Source organism: Anas platyrhynchos, chromosome 29, assembly GCF_047663525.1.
Source record: "Anas platyrhynchos isolate ZD024472 breed Pekin duck chromosome 29, IASCAAS_PekinDuck_T2T, whole genome shotgun sequence".
Taxonomy (NCBI): Eukaryota; Metazoa; Chordata; class Aves; order Anseriformes; family Anatidae; genus Anas; species Anas platyrhynchos.
Genome location: NC_092615.1, coordinates 5795008 through 5819933, shown reverse-complemented (window position 1 = coordinate 5819933; position 24926 = coordinate 5795008). Strand labels below are relative to the sequence as shown.

The 24926-nt window shown below is 45.4% G+C and overlaps 1 protein-coding gene across 3 annotated transcripts; it reads right to left on the bottom strand.

The window, feature by feature from the left end:
* Positions 1-6: 6 nt before the first annotated feature.
* ATCAY (ATCAY kinesin light chain interacting caytaxin) lies at positions 7-24907 on the bottom strand. 3 transcript variants are annotated; one of them, XM_038169205.2, is made up of 13 exons: positions 24513-24907; positions 22615-22744; positions 17901-17965; positions 17328-17549; positions 16318-16503; positions 15536-15638; positions 14858-14989; positions 14375-14461; positions 13789-13887; positions 13481-13516; positions 5826-5861; positions 4963-4998; positions 7-4358 (listed from the first exon to the last, which is right to left on the bottom strand). In XM_038169205.2, exons 2-13 carry the CDS (start codon positions 22689-22691, stop codon positions 4349-4351), a joined length of 1089 nt encoding a protein of 362 aa, XP_038025133.1. In that variant the 5' UTR covers positions 22692-22744; positions 24513-24907; the 3' UTR covers positions 7-4348. The 3 variants fall into 3 exon arrangements, with proteins under 3 accessions (XP_038025133.1, XP_038025134.1, XP_038025135.1); XM_038169206.2 differs by having other exon boundaries at positions 4963-4995; XM_038169207.2 differs by lacking the exon at positions 4963-4998.
* Between the last annotated feature and the right edge of the window lie 19 nt (positions 24908-24926).

The following is a 24926-nucleotide window of genomic DNA, read 5'->3' as shown; positions in this document are numbered from 1 at the left end:
GGTACATATTTTTGCTTAAGGGTTAGTCTCTTTTTAATTGAATATCCATGGATTCTTACAGAAACATACAAAGCAAAAAATAATACATATTTAACGGCAATCTATGTCTTCTAGCATAAACCATCTAATTACAAACACTTTAGAAAAATGACAGTTCACACATTTTTACGTGTAGGTTTGGGTTAAAAGGTCCCACTACAAAGGAAAAAAAACTGAGATAGATTATCTTATATTGCCATGGTGACTTTTTAAAATTCACTTTATCAGTAGCATGCTGTATTTTTGACTGTCAGTAAATATGGAATTACAAAAGAGAAAACATGTGCTTTTGTTTTACAGCAATTTTGCCTGTATTTTTCATCTGCTGCCAGGCCAATCTGAGTTAAATGCCACCAGCATTTTATTAACTCTTTCCTTTTTTAATTCCTAGATATGTAAAATAAAGAATGTGTTGCTTTTAAAACCATTGCCACTTAGGTTTTCTTATACACATGTATATATACCTGGAACCAAATAATCTTTGGAAAAAGTAGATGGAAAAATTGCAATGAGGTATACTCTAACCACTCACATTTCCACAGTACTGTACATAAGAAATTATATTAACTATCCAACTTGAATATAGAGAGCAGCATCTCAGTTTTATTTCCTATGTCTTCCTTGTGAATCAAAATGAAAATTATTGGTCAATTCCAAAACTTGGTGATTTGTAAATATGCCAAAACAAAGTGGTTTGACTGTATAAATATGATGGTTGCTGCATAAAATGTTGAAAAGTGCTCACATTTCAGAAGGCTAGACTGACCTCTGTTACTACCTTAAAGAGATGGGAAGGTATTTCCTAGTCTGTTATTAATATAGGAAGGACTCCGATTTTTCTTCCTGTAGGTTGATGCTGGGAGGATGCTGAAATTGTTATTAATTAGACTGTGAATAAGAATACAATGATTTTTGTGAATATGCCATCATAGGGATAAAATCAATTTTCTGCAGCCAAAATATTGCTATATATGGATTCACTGTTAGAACTAAGTAAATCTCATGAAAGGTAAAATCCAAGGCAAGAAAAATGTTGATAATACCTGCTGTTTGATATAATACAGTGCATTAATTAGTCAAAATATTTATCCTTCAGAGATGTTTTCATGAGACAGAAACAACGTCTGGTCTACATTTGGAACATTGACTAGTATACCAATGTTGCAATTTATTTCATTTTATTTTTTAGACATACGACTGGCAAAAGTCCTACTGTAAATGCACTTGTAAATGCACTTTCACTAGCAAAAGTTTTTGCTGGTACAGCATATTTTCTTTGAAGATCTTTTATAAAATGCATCTGATTTTGCTTGAAGCCCATGCTAGTCTATCAGACTCAAACTTAGATATCTTGCTGCATGATCAGTAAAGGGACACTGCCAACATGATCACTGTGTTTCTTTCAAAGAATTTGCAGCTACTTTGGTTTCAAGTAGCATCCAAAATCACTGTCCGAAATAAGTTAATGATGCTTTTCTTTGTTGCTATAAAAACACACTTTTTACTTTTAGCTATATTTTATCAATCATGGGTTCAAAGTTCTTTTCTATGTTGAAAAAACTTATAGCCATCCAGGAATAAAAATAATTACACACTCATAAAGATTTTTTACAAATTAAAACATAGTGCATACTATTTAGAGTGCTCTATCAGAAAGTGCACTTTTTGAAAAATTATTTCAAAGAAGTTACAAATTGACTTTTGTATTCAAACTCCTACCTTCATAGGAATTACACAGTTATAAAATTATAATGAAATCGGTGATAGGTACATTTTCACAAGTGAACTATTAACTTTGGCCTGAAGGAATTACTTGAGCAAATAGGAAGTTACGTCTCCAGGTCTTATTATTCTGTAGTTTGTTTGTTTGTTTGTTTGTTAAATGTAGACACAGTGTCTTTTCTTTGGAAAGGAAAAAAAAAAATCTTCTGGTATGGCTACTGCTCAGGATCAAGAAGTAGTCTGTTTCTTCAGGTCCCAATGCTAAATCTAATCTGGATTTCTTATTCTCCATGTCCACATGTTCCATAACAGCAGTATTTTCTATTATGTTATGAACATTTTTCACTGAAGTGTTCAGAAACTAAAGATGCAAAAAAGATTTTGAGCTGTACTTTGAAACACTATTAAATGTCCTACTAATTTTGTTCACTATATAATTGTAGATTCCCTTTTCAGTGTCTAATTGCATGGCATTCTTTTTTGGAAAGCATAGCAATTGCATTTTGTCTAAATGCATAAAAACAGTCTCAAAAGGAAAATCTAGCTTTAAGTATTACCAATGGGAGATACTGAATTCACATACTCTGTGCTACAAAGAGATCTGTGATTATTTATAGTCTGAGCTAAAATTTGTTTGATCAGAATAGGCCTTTCTTCATTTTTTGTTTGAGTTTGTTGAGTCCATCTGACAGACTCTATGAAAAAGGCTGCCCGGCTTTGCAGATCAATTTAACATATGAAGATTTCAAAATTTCTGACTCCTACTTCTGTCTTGAAATGTATGTCTGCTGTCTGGAAGGCTTACTACAGAATGTTTTTTGATGGGCATAAAACATAAACTCCAAAAGTGCTGTTTTTTCCTTGTAGCATGGAATTCACATTGCCAATAATGGGCTCATAATAAAATTTCTAGAAAGCCTTGTCAGTTGATGCTTGTTTGGTGCTTATTATAAACATGCCAGTGAAACAGAATATCAAGTTTTCATCTTCAGCATCAAGGGTTAATGTTAAGGGTGCAGTTCTCTCTTTTTCATGTAAAGGCCTGTTTGGTAAATACATCTATGACCGAAGAATATGGGAAAAAAAAAAAAACATATATGTACATTAAATGAGAAGTAAAGTTAGCAAACATATTTGGTGCTTCTTTGTAGCATTCAGGAAAATAAAGATCTCATCTGCAACAGTATTATGCACTGAGAAGAAAAAAGACAATTTTTAGGAATACAGAGAAGCCATCACTATGTTGAAGAAAACCTTGCTTTGCCAGAATTGTCCTCTGGGGGATTTCACAGCAGAGTGAAGTTAATTTTAAATAGCCGTGGATTGAGGTTGCCAGCCTGAAATATTCTTTAAGTGGTGAAACCTGCAGATAATTCTTCATCTTCATTTGTCTGCAAGGGGTAGATACAACAGATTATGTATGCTGGCTTTGATGAAATCAGGAGTTTCCAGATGATTTTGCCAGTTGGTTGTTTCCTAAATTTTCTTCTCTCTTTGGTTAAAGAATCCTCATGGGTCCGAACAACAATTTTCAGAGTCTCAATATCACATCTGCATCTCTTGGATAACTGAGAAGCTAACCCAGATACAATGTCCTGCAGCATTCTCCACCCAGGTTTTTCCCAGGCATGTATATTAATAGATGAGACCCTCATTACCCAGGGACAGAAAGTAGGAAATTTCAAACGTTTAGCAGCTTGACTCTGCAATAGGAGGTATTAATACTGAATGATTGTCCGATGTCATGAAATCAATATAAAGACAAGGCATGAAAGACTTCCCTGTCCATAAGGCTCCTTCTTAAAACATGTGTGCATGTGTGCATTGACTTTAGCAGATGCTCATAAAAAGGTTCTGTCATATGGGACCCTTTTTAAAATTACCAGTGCCTTGCAAACCGAGACAGAACAAATAAGAAAAATCATGGCATTTACTCATAGGAAAGGTTCACTATGAGTTAATCAGAGAAACTGTCAATAGATTAACTGAGGAGGTCAAGGCTGGAAGAAATGTATAGACCAGAGCACTTGGGATTTATGGGAAGAAACATACAGTGAATAGAGGAAGGAAGAAAATGTACTTTTTTCATTTCCTGCTTTAGGTATTTCCTGGGGCAATGGTTGTTGTAACACCTGTGTAGAGGAAACTGGGTGTACAGTTTAAAGAAAAATGTCTCAGTGCTGGCCAGCAGCAAGTTAGGGGAAGGGTTTATAATTTAAACAAAAAACGTTTCTTTTCCATGCTGATAGCTAATGGGCTACAGGATGCCCTTAACTTACTTACAGGAAATATGTTACCTATTTGCACTACTTAGAGCTCTCCACAGACCATTGTTGAACACACTGGAACCTGACCTGAAAAGTGCTATTCTCTGCTTTGTTTATCTGTTCTTTCTTCTTGTTGTTTAAAGCAAAATGTTTCCAAAATTTTGAAGAACTTGGCATCTTGGAGATGGGGGAGGCACGCTCCATGATCTTTCAGAACTCAGAATAAGATGATGACAAGGTCTTATACCAAAAGGTCATTTACATGGGTGACTGCCAGACCACATCATTCTTCTGCTCCATTTGTTCAACTGTCCTTTGATTCATGACATACTGTGAAGGAACAGAAATAGAGAGTTATTCTTAGAAAGCAAATTGCAGTAAAAAATTTCTTATCCCCGTAATATCTAAAAATATGAGTATGTTTGGATGTAATCCTCTACCAAATACTATCAGGGCCAAAGATAAAGCCATTCATAGTTTTAATGGGCAATCATCTTCTCTGAGTATATAGGTCCATGAAGAAGTTACTGTAGGGTAATGGAAGGCAGCTCTGCAGTAACTTCCCGTGCACACATGTTTATCATGTGGCAAATGCCAGGTAATTTACTCCTTTTATTGAGAGGCAGCTTTCCCCAAGTGACTGCGTAGTCGTTGCAGTTCTGACAAGTCAGTGCTTTGGGGCAAGCTGCAGTCTGTGGTTGTGGTTGCAACTGCAACCACATTGCAGTGGGGGTGAAGGTGTTAACAGCTTCCTGATTTGTACACGTCTGCTGCAAAATGGATGATGCCTCTGTTGTGTTTGGTGAATGGCACTGGGCTAAAGAGGTCTTGTGTTTAGCTCAGTCTTGCCTTTCCTGTTAAAGCATTACAAATGCAACGGAATCCATCCCATAGCAGAGAAAAGACAAACAAAAGAGTGAGGTACTAGTCAAACCTGGTTTCTTGATCCTCTGCAGAGGGCACAGTCCTGCTTGGAAGAAAACCATCAAAGCAGTAAGTGAATCTCCACCACAAATTTATCATCCTGTCTTTTGGTCCTGAGGTCCCATGTGGTTCTTTGGAACAATTCAGATTGCTCAAATGGACCTTGGCAAATTTGATCAAAGCTCCTGCTTCTCTGCGAAGAGAACAGCAGAAATATCCACTGTTCCCCCTCAGGAGCTAGTTAGACAGAATAACAAAGATAGGCTATGTCAGCAGCAGAGCCGAAATCAAGCCAAATTATCCTGGCATGGCATTTTGACAGTGTTTTCAAAACCTTCCTAGTATTTTCCTTCCCATCTAATGTTACAGTCTTGTATCTAGCCTTTATGTACACCCAAGATGTGCTTGACAGTGGTATTTGGCCCTCTGCATTGCTCCAATGTGCAAATGCAAAAACTGAGTGTCAGGAAAATGTTCTACAGTGCCGCTGGCTCTGTTCCATGACCCAGTGGATTTGCCAGCTTTATGGAGGTTAAAAGCAGAGTCAGGAATCCATTCACATAAATAAAGGTCAATAACTAAGTAACAAAACAAAAGTAGGGCTCTCTGTGATCACAGAAGTGATGGCACAGTGAGATCTTAGGGAAAAGAGAGGGTTTATCAATTCCCAAGTACTTCAGAAATACCCTGTTGGGTCCAAACATCTCCTGAGAGTGGAGAGCCTGGCTCTCCAGAAGGTGATGCCAAGCAGTAAGACCATTCTTGTGACAAAAGATTGTTCCAGGTATTTTGTAAGTGAAGGATATGAAATATATCCTTAGGATATGAAATATATCCTAATATGTTTCATATAAAATAAAAAAGAATAGTTACCTTTCCTTTTCAGCCATGTCTTGTTTGTCTTCTGCCCTGCAAAAACAAATTACATTTAAAGCCTATCATCTAGGGTTTAGCAGTGTGAAAGAGTGGAGTATCTAAGGCCTTTGTAGGGAGATAGCTGGTACTCAGAGTTTCACATCTGTTCAGAAATGTCTGCATTAGCTTCTCCACAGAATCATCTAGGTTGGAAGAGACCTCCAAGATCACCTAGTCCAACCTCTGACCTAACACTAACCAGTCCTCCACTAAACTTTTTGCCGAGGCGATCGGCTCCAGGGCAGATGCGTTCTGCAGCGGAGCGGGGATTTGGGCCAGGCAGGGCTATTTTTTCCAGCATCGAGCCTACTTGCGGGAGCCGCCAGGACCCGGCAGCCCTCGTGAGGGAGGCTGACGAGGCGTAGGCGGAGCCAGCAGCGCTCCCTCCCCAGCCATTCAAAAACTGCCCCTAGGGAGCACGGCGACCAGGACGGACAAACGGGGCGTGGCGCGGCAGTTAGCGCAGGCAGGGCAAGCAGGAAGGCCAGAGCGTTTCCCCCTCCCATACGAACACCTCCTTAACAACAGCCATCAGCTAGGTGATAATGGTCTCCACCAGGCACGGTGCGCTCTCCAGGAAGTCGGTAAACACTCAGACCGACTACCCGTTAAAAAATGCAGCAGTTCAGGTCACCGGGTGCGGGGAGTGTCTGAGCCTGTTGCTGCCATCGGCGGGAGGCAGAGAAACTGCGTGCATGAGGTGCGAGCAGGTGGATGACCTGGTCCGCATGGTGGCGGAGCTCAAGGAGGAGGTGGAGAGGTTGAGGGATATCAGGGAGTGTGAGAGGGAGATAGACTTGTGGAGTAACACCCTGCAGGGCCTCAAGGAGAGGTATCGAGGTGAGACACCCCAAATGGGGGTGGACCCCCTGCCCTGTCGCCGTTGGGCAGAGGGAGGGGATGGAGAGTTGAGGAGGAATGGAAACAGGTCCCTGCTCGACATTGCAGGCGATTCCCTCCCCTTCCAGCCCCACCTTCCCAGGTGCCCTTACGCAACAGGTTTGAGGAGCTCGAGAGACCAGTGGGTGAGGATGAGGTAGCAAGTGTTCCCAGGAGGATGCCGAGGGTGAGGAGGTCAACTCCACGCCTCAGGACTGCCTCCACCAAGACAGAAAGAAGGGTTATTGTTGTGGGAGACTCTCTTCTTAGGGGAACAGAGGGCCCTATTTGTCGGCCTGACCTTACCCGTAGGGAAGTCTGCTGCCTCCCTGGGGCCAGGGTCAGGGATGTTGTCAGGAAGCTTCCCAACCTGGTTCGCCCCTCTGACTATTATCCTGTTTTGATAGTCCAGGCAGGTAGTGACGACATCGAAGAGAGAAGCCTGAAGACTATCAAACAAGACTTTAGGGGGCTGGGACGGTTAGTGGATGGAGCAGGAGTGCAGGTGGTGTTTTCATCCATCCCTACAGTGGCAGGGAGGGGTACAGAGATGACACGGAAAGCCCACCTGTTAAACACGTGGCTCAGGGGCTGGTACCAACGCAGAAATCTTGGGTTTTTCGACCATGGGGCACTTTACTCGGCACCCGGCCTGATGGCCGCAGACGGGTCCCTATCTTTTAGGGGAAAAAGGATCCTGGGCCAGGAGCTGGCAGGGCTCATTGAGAGGGCTTTAAACGAGATAAGAAGGGGGATGGGGCTGAAGCAAGGATTGTTGGAGCTGTGCCAGGGGGAACAATAGCAAGGTTGGGGGACAAGGCAATGGCCCAGCTGAAGTGCATCTACACCAATGCACGCAGCATGGGTAACAAACAGCAGGAGTTGGAAGCCATCATGCGGCAGGCAGGCTACGACTTGGTTGCCATCATGGAGACATGGTGGGACCAGTCTCATGACTGGAGTGCTGCAATGACTAGCTATAAGCTCTTCAGAAGGGACAGGCAGCACAGAAGGGGTGGTGGTGTGGCTCTCTATATTAGAGAGTCTTTAGATGTTGTAGAACTCGAGGCTGGGAATGACAAGGTCGAGTCCCTTTGGGTTAGGATCGGCAGGGACAACAAGGCTAGCGTCCTGGTTGGGGTCTGTTATAGTCCGCCAAACCAGGATGAGGAGACGGATGAGGAGTTCTACAGGCAGCTGACAGAAGTTGCGAAATCTTCAGCGCTTGTTCTTGTGGGGGACTTCAACTTCCCTGACATATCCTGGAAGCACAACACAGCCCAGAGAAAGCAGTCTAGGAGGTTTCTAGAGAATGTGGAAGATAGCTTCCTGACGCAGCTGGTTAGTGAGCCTACCAGGAGTGGCGCCCTGCTAGACCTCCTCTCCACAAACAGAGAAGGACTGGTGGAGGATGTGATTGTCGGGAGCTGTCTTGGGCAGAGTGACCACGAAATGATGGAGTTCTCTATTCTTGGCGAGGCCAGGAAGGGGACCAGTAAAACTGCTGTATTGGACTTCTGGAGGGCTGACTTTGTGCTGCTGAGGACACTGGTTGGTAGAGTCCCTTGGGAGGCGGTTCTGAAGGGCAGAGGAGTCCAGGAAGGCTGGGCGCTCTTCAAGAAGGAAATCTTAATGGCGCAGGAACCGTCTGTCCCCACGTGCCCAAAGATGAGCTGGCGGGGAAGAAGACCAGCCAGGCTGAACAGAGAATTGTGGCGTGATCTTAGGAGAAAAAAGAGGGTTTATAATCTTTGGAAAAGTGGGTGGGCCACTCAGGAGGACTATAAGGATGTTGCGAGGCTGTGCAGGGACAAAATTAGAAAGGCCAAAGCTCATCTGGAGCTCAATCTGGCTACTGTCATTAAAGATAATAAAAAATGTTTTTATAAATACATCAGCACAAAAAGGAGGACTAAGGAGAATCTCCATCCTTTACTGGATGTGAGGAGAAACTTATTTACAAGAGATGAGGAAAAGGCGGAGGTGCTTAATGCCTTCTTCACCTCAGTCTTTAGCGGCAATACCGGTTGTTCTCTGGATACTCAGTACCCTGAGCTGGTGGAAGGGGATGGGGAGTAGGATGTGGCCCTCACTATCCACGAAGAACTGGTTGGTGACCTGGTACGGCACTTAGATGTGCACAAGTCGATGGGGCTGGATGGGATCCACCCAAGGGTACTGAGAGAACTGGTGGAGGAGCTGGCCAAGCTGCTTTCCATCATTTATCGGCAGTCCTGGCTATCAGGGGAGGTCCCAGTCAACTGGCAGTTAGCAAACATGACGCCCATCTACAGGAAGGGCCAGAGGGCAGACCCGGGAAACTAGAGGCCTGTCAGTTTGACCTCAGTGCCAGGGAAGCTCATGGAGTAGATTCTCTTGAGAGTCATCACGCAGCACTTGCAGGGCCAGCAGGTGATCAAGCCCAGTCAGCATGGGTTTATGAAAGGCAGGTCCTGCTTGACAAATCTGATCTCCTTCTATGACAAACTGATGTGCTCAGTGGATGAGGGAAAGGCTGTGGATGTGGTCTACCTTGTCTTCAGTAAGGCTTTTGACACCGTCTCCCACAGCATTCTCCTCAAGAAACTGGCTGCTCTTGGCTTGGACTGGCGCACGCTTCGTTGGGTTAGAAACTGGCTGGATAGCCGGGCCCAAAGAGTCGTGGTGAATGGAGTCATGTCCAGTTGGAGGCAAGTCACTAGTGGAGTTCCCCAGGGCTCAGTACTCGGGCCGGTCCTCTTTAATATCTTCATCAATGATCTGGATGAGGGCATTGAGTGCACCCTTAGTATGTTTGCAGATGACACCAAGTTAGGTGCGTGTGTAGATCTGCTTGAGGGTAGGAAGGCTAGGCAGGAGGATCTGGATAGGCTGCACCGATGGGCTGAGGTCAACTGTATGAAGTTCAACAAGGCCAAGTGCCGGGTCCTCCACCTGGGGTGCAATAACCCCAAGCAGAGCTACAGGCTGGGAGATGAGTGGTTGGAGAGCTGCCTGGCAGAGAAGGACCTGGGAGCGATGGTGGACAGTCGGCTGAATATGAGCCAGCAGTGTGCTCAGGTGGCCAAGAAGGCCAACAGCATCCTGGCTTGCATAAGAAACAGTGTGACCAGCAGGGCTAGGGAGGTGATCGTCCCTCTGTACTCGGCTCTGGTGAGGCCGCACCTCGAGTACTGTGTTCAGTTTTGGGCCCCTCGCTACAAGAAGGACATCGAGGTGCTTGCGCGGGTCCAGAGAAGGGACACACGCACCTAACTTGGTGTCATCTGCAAACATACTAAGGGTGCACTCAATGCCCTCATCCAGATCATTGATGAAGATATTAAAGAGGACCGGCCCGAGTACTGAGCCCTGGGGGACTCCACTAGTGACTTGCCTCCAACTGGACTTGACTCCATTCACCACGACTCTTTGGGCCCGGCTATCCAGCCAGTTTCTAACCCAACGAAGCGTGCGCCAGTCCAAGCCAAGAGCAGCCAGTTTCTTGAGGAGAATGCTGTGGGAGACGGTGTCAAAAGCCTTACTGAAGACAAGGTAGACCACATCCACAGCCTTTCCCTCATCCACTGAGCACATCAGTTTGTCATAGAAGGAGATCAGATTTGTCAAGCAGGACCTGCCTTTCATAAACCCATGCTGACTGGGCTTGATCACCTGCTGGCCCTGCAAGTGCTGCGTGATGACTCTCAAGAGAATCTACTCCATGAGCTTCCCTGGCACTGAGGTCAAACTGACAGGCCTCTAGTTTCCCGGGTCTGCCCTCTGGCCCTTCCTGTAGATGGGCGTCATGTTTGCTAACTGCCAGTTGACTGGGACCTCCCCTGATAGCCAGGACTGCCGATAAATGATGGAAAGCAGCTTGGCCAGCTCCTCCACCAGTTCTCTCAGTACCCTTGGGTGGATCCCATCCAGCCCCGTCAACTTGCGTATATCCAAGTGCTGTAGCAGGTCGCCAACCATTTCGTCATAGATTATGAGGGCCACATTCTGTTCCCCATCCCCCTCCACCAGCTCAGGGTACTGAGTATCCAGAGAACAACTGGTCTTGCTGCTAAAGACTGAGGCACAGAAGGCATTAAGCACCTCAGCATTTTCCTCATCTCCTGTCACTAGGTTTCCCCCCACATCCAGTAAAGGATGGAGATTCTCATTAGTCCTCCTTTTCATGTTAATGTATTTATAAAAACATTTTCTGTTATCTTTAACAGCAGTAGACAGATTGAGCTCCAGATGAGCTTTGGCCTTTCTAATTTTGTTCCTGCACATCCTTACAACATTCTTATAGTCCTCCTGAGTGGCCCGCCCTCTTTTCCAAAAATCATAAACCCTCTTTTTTTTCTATGCTCTAGCCACAACTCTCTGTTCAGCCAGGCCGGTCTTCTGCGCTGACTTGTCTTTGGGCACGTGGTGACAGACCACTCCTAAGCCATTAAGATTTCCTTCTTGAAGAGTACCCAGCCCTACCATAGAATCATAGAATATCCCGAGTTGGAAGGGATCCATAAGGATCATCATGTCCAACTCCTGGCACCACACAGGTCTACCTAAAATTTTAGACCACGTGACTAAGTGCACAGTCCAATCGCTTCTTAAATTCAGACAGGCTTGGTGTGGTGACTACTTTACTGGGGAGCCTGTTCCAGTGTGCGACCACCTTCTCAGTGAAGAACCTTTTCCTGATGTCCAGCCTTAACTTCCCCTGCCTCAGCTTAACACGGTTCCCACCGGTCCTATCACTGGTGATTACGAAGAATAGGTCACCTGCCTCTCCACCTCCCCTCATGAGGAAGTTGTAGACCACAATGAGGTGTCCACTCAGCCTCCTCTTCTCCAGGCTGAACAGGCCCAGTGACCTCAGCTGCTCCTCATGTTTTCCTCTCTAGGCCCTTCACCTGAACAGGCCTAGTGACCTCAGCTGCTCTTCATGTTTTCCCCTCTAGGCCCTTCACCATCTTTGTCGCCCTCCTCTGGACACTCTCCAACAATTTAACGTCCTTTTTGTACTGGGGTGCCCAGAACTGCACACAGTACTCGAGGTGTGGCCGCACCAGTGCAGAGTAGAGCAGGACAATGTCATGCTTGATGCATGCCAAGATACGGTTGGCTCTCCTGGCTGCCATGACATACTGCTGGCTCATATTCAACTTGCTCTCAACCACAACCCCCAGATCGGAGCCTTCTTGGACTCCTCTGCCCTTCAGAACTGCCTTGTCCCTGTAATATGCAGCCTTAATAATTATAACGCTCTTGGTATACTCCTGTTGGTCCCATAAGGTGGTAGCTGAATGATTTTGGCTGGGTGACTTGTTTTTCAGCAGCTAATGCTGAACTGAATGGAATCCCCCAAACTGGCATCTCACATTCAATTCACCAGCTTAAGGATGGTGAATTGAATGTGAGATGCCAGTTTGGGGGACTCTATCTGGATGATGCAGTTACCAAACCACTTTTTGTCATAATTGAAAAGTCATGGCAGTCAAGAGTGAAGTTCCCAGTAACTGGAAAAAGGGAAACAGCTATTTTAAAAAGGGTAGAAAGGAAGACCCTGGGAACTACAGGCTGGTGATCCTCACCTCCATGCCTGAGAAAGATCATGGAATGAATCCTCCTTGAAACTGTGCTAAGGCACGTGAAGATGACTCAAGACAGCCAACATAGCTTCACCAAGGGGAAATTGTGCCAGACCAAGCTAGTAGCCTTTTATGTTGGTGTGACTACATCAGTGGACAAGGGAAGAACTGATGTCATCTACCCAGACTTCTGTAAGGCTTTTGACATGCTTTCATGAAACATTCTTGTCTCTAAAGTGGAGAAAGATGGAATTGAAAGGTGGACAACTTGGTGGATTAGGAATTGGCAGGATGGCAGCATCCAAAGAGTTGTGGTCAATGACTCAACGTGTAGGTGGAGATCAGAGACAAGTGGTATACATCAGGGGTCTGTATCAGAACTGGTGCTGTTTAATATGACATAAAGAGCAGAATCAAGTCACCCTCAGCAAGTTTATGGATGACACTGAACTGAGTGGAGGAACTGACACAAGAGAATGAATGGATACCATCCAGAGAGACCTGGATGGGCTTGTGAAATGGGGCCCAGGTGAACCTCATGCACATCAACAAGGCTGTGTTCAAGGTGCTGCACCTGGGACAGGGCAATTGCAAACATCAGCACAGACTGGGGGATGAATATCTGGAGAGCATGTAGTGACAGGACAAGGGGTAGTGGTTTTAAACTAAAAGACGGTAGGTTTAAATTAGATATGAAGAAAAAATTCCTCCGTCTAAGGGCAGTGAGGCCCTGGCACAAGCTGCCCAGAGGTGCTGTGGGTGTCCCATTCCTGGCAGTGCCCAAGGCCTGGCTGGATGGGGCTGGGGGCAGCCTGGGCTGATGGAGGGGTTGTGCCTATGGCAGGGGTGGGACTGGGTGGGCTTTGAGGTCCCTTCCAACCCAAACTATTTGATGATTCTCTGAGCCCGTGATGTGGACTCATGGAGTTAAGAGGAACAATTCTATGGATAAATAACCTTTTAATCAAGCTTTTTCTTCCTCCTATAGCTTTTTCTTATTTTGAGAAAATAAATAGAAAATAAATGTAGACTGTGTGGAATAGGCTAGGAGGAACACAGGATTGACTGGTTATAATGCATAAATAACCATGTGAGACAGCAAAAAGGCAACAATATTCTGACAAAACAAACCAACCCTCCTTCCACCCAATAAATTAATTTTACCTTTCCTTTCTGGCCTTGATCCTCTCTTCTTCATATCTGCAATGAACAGGAAACATTATTTAAATGTTACCCAGCCAAAACTGTTCTCATTCAATAAAATGCAGTGTTTGCTCTAAAGATGACAGAAACTGCAAGTTAGCAGTTTGCAGGCTTTTTCTTGGCACAAGTGTATGACTCAGATATGGTTTGCCCCAGGATCTGTGTTTTCTGTGCATGGATTTTGATTCAATATAATATTCTGCTACACAGGATTTTTGTCCTGGGCCTGCTGAGATCTATATGTGTTCCAGGGTCCCTGTAATACTTACTGTAAGACACAGTCTGGAATTTGTACATGCTCCATTGGGATAAGCTGCTCCAATTCCTCCAAGCTGTGAACATACTGGATCTTACTGATAAACTTCACACTGGCAAAGAAAGGGAAAGAGTGTGCGCTTGAGGCCTTGTTTTGATTTCCTCTCCGTAGGAAGTCAGACTTTTCCTGATGGGAACAGGGAGTTTTGCATCTCTGTATCCTCTGCAGTCTTAGTGCACTTATATCCTGCCAGTGCTAATGTGCTGATGACTAAGAACTATGGTGAGATACTACATCACTGTACCTCTCAATATCTGCAATGTGTTTTACAGGAGGGGCCCAGGACCACCATTCCTGCACTTCCCAGTAAATTTGGTCTCTTTCAGTGTTCTTTATACACTACCCACTGGGACAAAGTCTGCTCTGTATCCAGATCACCATACTGTCTCCTAAAACCATCTTTAGAGTTGTCCTTGGAAGTATTAGACACAGGACAAGTGATGAAGTTTCACCGTGGTCCCTACTATTTAAAAGATCTGATTAAAGAGGTCAAATTTCCCTTCCAAAACCAGCTGAGTATGGGAATACATTATATTTACCTGATGAAGGGCCTTGATATAGCCAGCACTGTCCGGATGAACCATGAAGGATGCACAATTATCAAGGCTTTGAGGTTTTTACGCAGCCTGTGGAAAAGTCATGGGACAGAAAGTCAAACTTGAATTATCTTTTCTTAAACTCACCTGTAATCTGTCTGGGCTCTGAGGGCAAACTTAGACTTTAATAATGCTCAGCAGCCACACCTCGGGGTCTCCAGCCGAAAGCCCTGACCTATTTAAGCTCAGGGCTGGGCAGTTGCAGGAGTACTGCTTTTCTTGCTTGAGTGCTGTATTAGTCAGATGTCTGTGAAGGGAGCATGTCAGGGAGAAGAGGAGATGAAGTCAGAGAGCTGTGACAGAGGAAGAAATTATAGAATCTGGAACTGGTGGGAAAGGCTTAGAGAAAGCAGTGGAAGAAATGTGGAAAGAGGATAGAGAAGAAAAAAAAAAAAAAAAAAGAGGCAATACCAATAGGATTCTCACCTTCTGTCTATCATTTGATAGCATTTCTTTAGCCAGCCAAGGCCTGGCATCCTCCTCCGGGGTGTTGCTCCATTTAGGTACACAATCATGTAGTCCTCAGCCACCAGCAGCTCCAGACTACTGATCACATATCTGTTGGGTGATCAGAAGCAATGGGGACATAAGACTCGGAAAAAGTACCTTGACGTTTCTTAAGGTATCTTTGTATGAACCTCAAAGTACTCCAGGTCTTTTCTTTGTACACCTTATAATATGTTTCAAGCTCTCTTGGCATCTCTGCAGAATGCAGAGGGTGTTTCTCAGGGTTTGCCTGCACTTGTTAGCATAGAGTGTACATTGATGGACCAATTCCTGCACCATTTTTCTGCCTACTAGTAGTATCTGCAGGCTGTTCAGCATTGTATACATACGGTCTAGCCTGATTGTGAGTCCACTGCTGGCATAATTAACACCAAATATTTGAATGCTTTGGCTTATTAGACTTGTTTGTGAATGCGGTGGACAGTGATGTTCACTCCAGTTTGCAGCTTGCAGCTGCACACTAGAGATATTTGGCCTGGATTCAAACTCTTTCCAGCTGAGGTTTCTGATGCAATGGGTACATGGAAACTAGTTCCCCAGGACCCAAGTTACCTTCCTTGCCCTCCTCTCCCTCATAGACCTTGGCCAGACACTTACAAGAAGAGGTTCTCCATTATGTAGTGGTAATCATCCAGGTTACTGTCTGGGAGATAGCAGGCAGCAAAGACAATGATGGCATTGAGACCTTCTCCATAATATCCTGGGAAAGTAAGACAGGCAGCATCAGTGACTCTTTCCAGAGGGAGACACAAGAGTTCATGCAAAAATGCAAAGATGCATTGCTAAGTGTGGGCCTGTACTGCTTTTTGTGCCTCTCTTCTGCTCTAGGTAAGTATTTGTCCCTTTTTACGTATCTTTTTCACAACTGGATTTGCTTCTTTTCCTGGTTTTCCCAGTAACATGTACGTGGGGTTCAGAGAAGGAATACATGTGTGTCAAAGCACAGAGCTAAGAGTTTTGCCCTGGGTCTTTGTTTGTCTATGGTCAAATTTCAGAAATGGTCACCAACTGTGGGCATCTTAGCCTTTAGATATGCATCCAGAGACAGCTCAGATGCTAATTTATGGAGGGATTAAGCAGCTGCAGTCACTTCAGCATTGGCAATGTAGCTGCAGCATTAGCCTGCAGCTGAAGAAGAGGCTCAAGATGTATTTGTGCTCACTCAGAGCCAGTCTTATTATTGAGTTTGTTTATTGAAACCTTTCTATTGTGGCTATCTCTTCTTTAGCATAAGCAGGGTGCTTTTTGTGCTTGTCTGCCACATAAAAGTATGAAAGGAATAGCAAATTTTCCCTAAAGACAGCCAAAACTGTCAGGTCATCCCTTCCAGCTTGACAAAGATACTGCAAGAAATCTGCCTGGCTAGGATTAGGCCTCACCTCCGTGTGTCACCACTCTCATGTAAGGTTTGATCATCTGGAGGTCAATACGATGCTCCTGCTCTCCGATGATGACTGTCCTCCAGAGCCGTCCATTGGTAGCACTCCCATCTTCTGTCCCACCATCCCCGAAGAGATCTGCACTGTCCCCAGGCATGTTCTTGGCTGTAGCTACAGGAGTGTCATCTAGGAAAAAGGACAATATTTCTGCCACTAATAACGTGTATGAAGAGGCTCTGCGATAGCTTTGGTGTTCAGTAACATCCACAGACAGGATGATCTCTTTTATGTGCTGTTTTGATTTGTGTATGTTTATGGATCTTATTTTTTTTCAATTGTCAAATTGTAATAGAAATAAGTTTAACATCTCACGCCTGCAGTCACAGGTAGTTCACAGGACTTTTTGCTGGATCTTCCTTCAGATCCATTTATACTGACTGAAGAGAGCACTACCTATATCAGGGGATCTCTTCTGATCTGCTACCAGAGCTGCTTGAGTGAGTCCTTCTTAGCACAATTCAGTCAAAATCATCCAGGTTAGCAAAGACCAAGTTATTCAAGTTGTTTAAACCAATCTGGTTTGGTTTGAGCATTCACATGACAGCTCAGCCTGCAGAGCTGAGTAGGTAACACCTTCCAGCCTGGGGTTGTGGCCCAGGTACTGCTGGAAGGGAATGTATGTACAGAGCCTTACGCTTTATCCTGAATTGTGGTTAGACTGGTGTTTGATTGAACTACTTCTGCCCACACTGTCCACTGGTGGAAATGTTGAGAGAGCACTCCTGGACTGTTGCTGGTGTCTTGGTGGGGCAGATATTGTACGGAAGATGGGCTGTGGTTGTATGTGCTGTGCTTTGCTGCTGTCAGTCCACAGCTGCTGCTGATAAGTGTTATCAGAAGTGGTTAAAATCAGTGTTAAAAAAAAAAAAAAAAAAAAAAAAAAAAAAAAAAAAAAAAAAAAAAAAAAAGCCCTAGCCCCTGTAGAAGTCCACCCAAAGTTATCCTTTTACCTTCCCATTCCAGTTCATTCCCATTTCCCAGGAATTCAAGGGAATCTGTTTCATCAGGAGTTTCAATGTCATCCACATTAATATCCAAGTCATCTGGTGTGTCCAAGAAGTCATCAGAGAGAATGGAGCCTTCACTCTGGTCCAGGGAAATGTTGATTTCAGGTGCAACAAGTGTCTTCCGTTTACGATGCGACCCATTAAAGTTTAAAGTATTTGGGGGAGCTGGAGTTAAAAGGAAAATAACTGACAGATTGTCCTTGTACTGTATCCTTAGTGCAAGAGATGGTGGTTTCCTTATTTTTATTTCAGGATATGGTCTTGGAAGCTAAGGGTGGTGGGCAGTATCTAACACATGCAGGTATGGCTGGATAAAAGTGCCTACACTTCCAAGATCCCCATTTCCTCCCCCAGCCTCTTGCAAAAGATTAGCAAATTCAGATCTCTGTGGCTTCTTCTTCCATATTAGAGTTTTTGTGGAGACTCCAAGGGAACTGAGTTTTGCCCTAACTGCATGCTGTCACTCTCTTAGGCTTGTTTTCCTTTGAACTCCTGATAAGGCAGGCTGGTACTTACAGGATGTATTCTCATCTTCTGTAGGGCTGCCCAGTGACTCCATTCCTGTCTCTTCTGGGAGAGGTCTGCAGGCAAGCCAAGATGTGGATGTAAAAGATGGGAAACAAGTGATATTTAGAAGAAAGTCACACATGACAGACATGAGAGAAGTGAGGATGTCAGGGAAAAACATACAACTCTATGTGTGCGCTTCCCTTTTCCTTTTGTCTGTGAGCATCAGCCTGGTTATAACGTCAGGAGATTTACCCAGGAGCAACCCAATAGCTGTGCTTTCTCACTGGAGAACAGTGCAATCCCAATAAATTTCCAAACTATCCCCCCAGTATGTCTCTTATCCTGCCATTCAACCAAAAGTCTGGAAAATCTAGCCAGTGACACTGGAACAAATACTGTCCTTGGGGAAAAAAAAAAAAAAAAAAAAAAAAAAAAAAAAAGAAACACCCTCCTTTTCTCCATATTATCCCCATTTTGATCTCCATCAAAAAGTTGAGAGGCAGTGCCAAACTCTAGGGCTCCTCATCAAGAATACCAGTGAACATCTGCAGCTGGTACTTTGATACTGAACCCTGCATAGTGTAGGCAATGCAGTGGGCTGTAAAATCTGCATTTGGCTGTTTACAAGCTCAGAACGGAATGCTCTGATCCCAGTAGCAGGTGAGCTAGCAGAGATGCTTAGAACAGGAGCATTTGCCACTGTCCACCAATGTTTTCTAAACAGTGCATCCTGCCTTTAGGCACTGGCCATGGCTGAAGTGGAGAAACGTTTTTTTCAAAGCACCCTCCACAACCACCTCTTGTGAAAGGCCATTGCCTCCTTAGTCTGTCATGACTTTGCTCTTTTAGTTGTTTTCTTGGTGTTCAAGGCAAGAATTCTAAACCTTAGGTGTGATCACAGAATCATTCCCCCATCCTCACCTCAGTCCCCACTTGGCAATAGATGACAGTGATACCCAAACCCTACTGAGGTCTGGAAGCAGGTTCATTCTGAGCTAAGATCCAGGTTTGAGCACTCAAACCAGTATCTTGGATCCAAAGGCTAACCCACCGCTCTCTTCCTTGGGCTCCATGTCAGAGGCCAGGATTTTCATCTTCATCCCCTTGGTATAAATAACCATGACAGTAGCTGGAGGCTTAGAAATGTCAACTGAATTAAAAGTTTGGCTTTCCTTTACAGATGTTAATGCCAGATCTCACTATGTGGCTGTTGCCCTTTGCAAACTGGTAAAGTTGCTCCCAGCTCATAGGGGTAAGTGAAGTAAGAATCTGCCCCCAGTTCTGTTGTGAGTAACCCTAGCTGGCAGTACTGAACAGCACACTGCCCACCCTGAGCTGGACACTTTTCTCATTAATTTGAGCTATAATTTGTGCCTTTCCCTGGCATTAGCTAGGGGAGGCAGTTTGAAACTTTCCACACACCATGACCAAATCCCACCAACCCCATGGCATGTTCATGATGTCAACAAACAGTTTAAAAAACAACCAAAAAAAGCAACCTTCTAAACTATCCTTGTTTTACCTGCCCATTGCTGAAAGCTTCCCCACAACAGGGAAACTGGCCAGGCATTCAGGTATAAAATCCTGGGTTCTGGGATGGCCCTGGGGTGAAACATGGAGGAAAACCCACCAGTTTTAAGGCAGTAAAGTAAGAATTGGGATGGGACCACAGGGTTGCTTTCTAGCAGCTGCTGGTGTTAGTCTGACCATGACAGGGAGAGAGCTGATAGGGACTGGTATCTCTGAGTTGGCAGAAGGATGCTGTTTGGCTCTGCCCTACAAAGGCTTCTCTTTGTGCAGCCCTAACACCAGAGCTACCAGCCAAATGAAACCACATATATATTTAGATTAAGGGATAATCCTCTCCGAGCTGGTTGTTGTATATTTATGAGAGCTAGAGACCTGATCAAAGGTGCTTGGTCCTTGCTCATTTGGGCAGCCCTCTATATTCCTGAGCAGTCAGACCCAAGGGCCTTCTGCCCCCTTCCAGCCTCTCCTCCTCCCTTTTGCTTTCACCTTGAATAGAGCCTGTCTGGTTCTTTATCTGGCTGTGAGCCTGGCACAACTTCGTGACACAGCATCAAAAGGAGGGGGGGAAGGCCCAGCTGTACCCAAGTTTGTGCTGCAGTGAGGCACTCTGCTCTTTGATTTTAGGATTTATTAAAGAGAAGCAATTCAAAAGTCTGAGGCAAAGAAAAGGTCTTTCTTACCTTCCCAAAGGAAACTTGAATCACTACCTCCCAGTCTCCCGTGTAAATCTTCCTTCCCACACGCAGCTAGACCTAGATGCCAAATTTTCTGAATGAAGCCGCTTTTCTAAGGGTTAGGTGCCACCATTTTTCTCTCTGCTGATAGTGTGATGCCCAGCTTCCCTGTATCTCAGGCCCCAACCAGCCCAAGCCTTCTCTGACTGTAATCTGATGGAAGTGTGACGGAGTGAGCATGCTCCTGCACCCCCCCTGCTGCAACGCTACAGCATCATTGCAGGAGGACACTTGCACAAACAGCTGAGACAGACTGTCAGCAAGAGACTCAGCCTTCAGGGAGCAGCAGGAAGGGGGGGGGGGGGGGGGGCTTTCCTCTCTGCTTCCTCGCTGCTTGATCTCTCTAGGAGATGTCTCAGTGTGTTGGCTTTACACCCTTGCAGCAGAAAAAGGCAGAAGTTTGTTCTGCAAAGGAGCTTCTTGGGGAGGGATGGGAATGTCCCCTTGTTTTCTTAATAAGGAGATCAGTTCCTCAGCCAAGATCTTTGTCTGGGGTATATATTTTTTGTAGCAAGATTGGTTAATCACAGATAAGCAAAAATAGCTATGCAGCAAATCATCTGGTAGAGAGCTACTGTCCCTCATGCAGTAGCCTCTGTCCTGTTATTTTAATGCTTCTAGGGGGGAATTAATTGATTTTTTTATATTTTTTTTTATTTTTTTAATGCAAGTGAAACACAGCTGGTATTAGTGGATATTTGGGTTGTATTTCACTTGCATCATTCCTGATTTAATCCTTCTGCAGCAGTCTAGTAGCAGGCTGTGGAGCTAGTTCTCTGGGCTTTGGCCTTGTCCCTGCCACTGACTTGCTGCCCAGCCATGGTCACATTACTTTGCCTCTCCCTGGGCTGTGTTTGCCAGTCAGGAGTGATGATGCCCATGTTACGTGGGCACAGAGGCTCTGCAGAGCCCCCTTGAAGGTTTGACTGTTGCTAGGGTACGTTTGCTGGTTGTACAGCAAGTGCAAAACAGCCTGACTCCTGCTCCAGCATACTGCACGGGTGTCCAGGTGCTAGGCCAGCTTTATCCCCAGATTTTCTAGGGAGCATTGTGTGTATAATTTATTTCTATACCTTACTTTCCATTCCACTCAACTGAAAGCTTGTCAACGCAACACTCTAAAGGAGCTTTATGTCGGCAGAGGTCTGTCAGCCCAAAGCTTTGGCTAGCCCTGCTTTCAGAGGAAAGAAAAATCTGCACTAGAAGCCCAAGGCTTGGCTGAGCACTCTTCTGGGGCCAGTGGAAGGACAAGTGATGTCCTAGGAGCCGGGTGCTGGGCTGGCAGACAGAGGTGCTTAGATTAGCACTGCAGCTGGGCCTGGGGTAAACAGAGCTAAGCTCATCCACCGGTGCCAAGGGACACAGGAGACCCTTTCTAGTATGGCAAGGGTTTGTGTGTGCCTACCCACAGAGCACACTGAGCCACTGTCCTGCAAACACGGGGACCCTGTGGGTTGCTGTGGGGGATTCAGCTGCAGCTGGGATGGGGTGAAACAGCCCTGAAAAGCCCCTCAACTTCCCAGGCCCCTGTGCGCCTGGGGCTGGCTGTGCAGGCTGCAGCAAGGTTTGGTGTTGTCTGCACTGTGTGCCTCAGCAAGCTGCTGCTGGGTGATGGGCTTTAGTCCTGGATGTCTGGGGCAATGCTTGAGTGGCTGCAGGAAGTTAAGTGCTCACTGAGCTTACAAAGATTTTTGTCAGTTCTCTGTGCAGTTAATAAGGTGTCTGTGAAGTTGAAAGCTGTCACCTTGGCACCTTTTCTTGCCCACACATCATTTCCTGCAAGGTTTGCAACCACAGTTGCGACCAGTGCTCTATTGTCTCAGGCATGAGAAAAGCAAAAACCAGGTTGCCCATGTGGGTGGAACAGTCTATATCTACCCTGTCCTGGAACAGGTAATTATTTTCGGGACTGAGAAGCTGTCCAGGGAGAAGGGAGAAGGAAAAGAGCAGTGTTATGCTCATTTATTCATTCATCCAAGCAGCTGGCCCATGGTAGGGCAAGATACTGCCATTCAGCATGTCAGTGCCAGTGGTCATTGTATCCCAGTGACTTTGGGTCCTGTGGCAAAGCATTGTTGCTTTGTTTGGGGAGACACCGCTTTATGCAGAGACTGAGATCCAATAGCCTTTCCTTCCATTCATCCATCCCTATAGGTATGTATTTATCCTTGTTAATCTCTCTCTGTCCTCTGCACCCTGTTCCTTACCCTCCTTGGCATGCTTACAGAGTGCTGCCAGAAACCACCTAAACTTTTCTAATCATTGAAAGTAGCCTTGCTACAGAAGCCCTGCTTTCTGGCCAGAGTCATTCTGCTGGAGTCAAGGTTTCTGTTGCCTTTGGGGCTGGTAGGAGGGACCAGAATGCGCCATGCTTTGCTGGTTTCTTACAGGAAGAAATAAAGCTTTCCCTGTATTGTCTTGATTTTTTTTAATATTTTTTTTTTCAGGGAACGAACCTGGGGAAGTCCTCATCTTGCCATTCCTCCTTCACATCCACGTTCTCCATCCGCAGAGTGGCTTCTGTGGTTCCCATTGTGCTCAGAGATGGTCTGGATGCACAGTGTTTTCCTCGAGGAAGGGCTCAGGCTGGAAAATGTAAGGCAGAGGGGCTGGCACTGAGCATCACTACAGGGGAGCATCTAATCCAAGCAGGTTCAGAGCAGGTATGCTAATACCAATCTCGACAGAGAATCAGTGAGATAGCTGCTTGTTGCGCAAAAGGGATAAGACAAGAACATGGAGGTTTGTGGCCTCTTGACACATTTTGGACAAGAAAAGAGGAGGTGAGGCTGGCCTTGAGTCAAAGCAACAGGTATATCTCTGAACAGTTGTGGTCTTAGCTCTTCTCCCTGTAAATAAATACCTTCTGGGCTGACACCCTCCTATTTTCCTTTACTACCTTTCTTGCCATAGTAATCTCAACATTAACCTACACCTCTGCTGAGGGAAATTAAGTGTGGCTTAAAGGGAAGAGAAGAGCTCCTCCCAGGCTGTTTTCAGGTTGGTGATGCAGTAGCACCATTTTCCATTTTACTGGCTTGAACAGAAGCTAATGGCTTAGGTTTTGCAAAGAAATTCCCAAATGCTGCTGCCTGATCTATGCTCCATCCCCATGCTTGTCCCTGTACCAAGAGAGAAATGGGAGAGGGTGATGAGACCTTCACAGGGTTGTTGAATGTCCTTTCACACCCCTGAAGAGTTCGCTCTCTACCTTGCTCTTAGGTAAATAAAAAAAAAAATAATTAAAAAAAAAAAAAAAATGGAGCACCTCAGATGGAGGCAAGGCAGATGTGCTGTTCCCAGGCCGGGGTTTCATCTGCACTGGTAAGAGCAGGAGAGATTCAGATCCAGGGGCCTTGTTCTCACATATACTAACACCCTGGTAGCGCCAGGGGCCCTTTAGACTACAAATATTGTTACCTTCATGAGAAGATTCCTACACTGCCAGCCAGCAAAAATCAGACTTTTCTACCTATTTCCCAGGGACTACATCTGTGTTTGGTGTGTAAGTGCAACCCCTTACAAAGTCCAGCTGAGGGAATGGGACCGGTCCTTGCAGAACCAGCTCCAGTTGGCAAGAGCAGAAATGGTTCTCTCAGCTGGCTACTGCTGCAGATGTGCTCAGTAGTACCTGAGCCCAAAGGGGACAAGGGCAGGCCTTATGTTATACAGAACATGCTCAGGTGAAATCAGCGCAAATGGTGGGCGCAGCATTAACCTGTCTGCTGCAGCACAATTTTGAATGTTCTTCCTGAGCTCGGCCCTTGTGCTCAATCCATTGCTATAAGGCTCTTCTAGAGAGCCAGTGCTTTTTCTGCTTCCTTGGAGGCTTGTATTTAAAGAAGGTGTCACTGGTAAAGAACTGGAGAAAAGTAAATCTGCCTGTGTGTATCTACTTTGAAGGAATTAAGTTGTGTAGAGGCCTGAGTAAATCAGGCATCCATCTTTATTACAGGCACTGACAGAGATAGGAATCAGAGCAAAGAGCTATCTGTGAGGGTTGCAGGGCTTTCTCTCTGACCAGCATCTCTGAGCCTTTCCTCACAGGGTGCACATTTTGTATTCTGGCCTTAACCACCGCGCCTGGATGCATGCAATGCCCATGACATGTCATACGTGTCCCCGTTTTTATATCCCAACTTGCAGGCAAGGGAGATACCTTGGGGCTCAGAGAGACTCCACCTTCCCTCCCTGCTCCCCATAGCTGTCATCTGCTTTCCGCTAGCCCTTGAAAGCATCATGGAGGGAGAAAGAGAAGGAGAAGAAATTGAAACGAGTCCCAGGGTGGAGCCTGATGTTTCTTAATATCAGACATTGCCTGGCAGTATGGAAGCCCAGATGACGCAGTACTCACCGATGCTTGTGGCTAACGAAGAACAAAGAAGATCCTGCCTGTATCCCAGCTGCGCATTCTTCCCAGTGCAGTCGGGCTGCTCAGGAGATTCAGTGCCTGGATCTGGATGCAGACGTGTGGTGCTTTCTCAGTGAATGACTGTGTGGTTGCATCTAGGTCTGCCTTTCTCGCAGGAGACAGTGCTTTGTGATGTGGATTTCACTGGGAGGGAATTGGGAGCTGTTATTTGTATTCTTCCGTGGTGATCGCTTTCTCAGCTGCCTCTCTCCCTTCCTATTTCACTATTTTCCTCTTGCAGCTGGCTAAGCATCAGCTCTCTTAAGTCAGCTAATTGCACTGCTTTTGTGTGTGAGGAGGATGGTGGTAGTGATGGGGGCGGGCGGGGGGGGGGATGGAGGGGGTGGTTTATGGGAG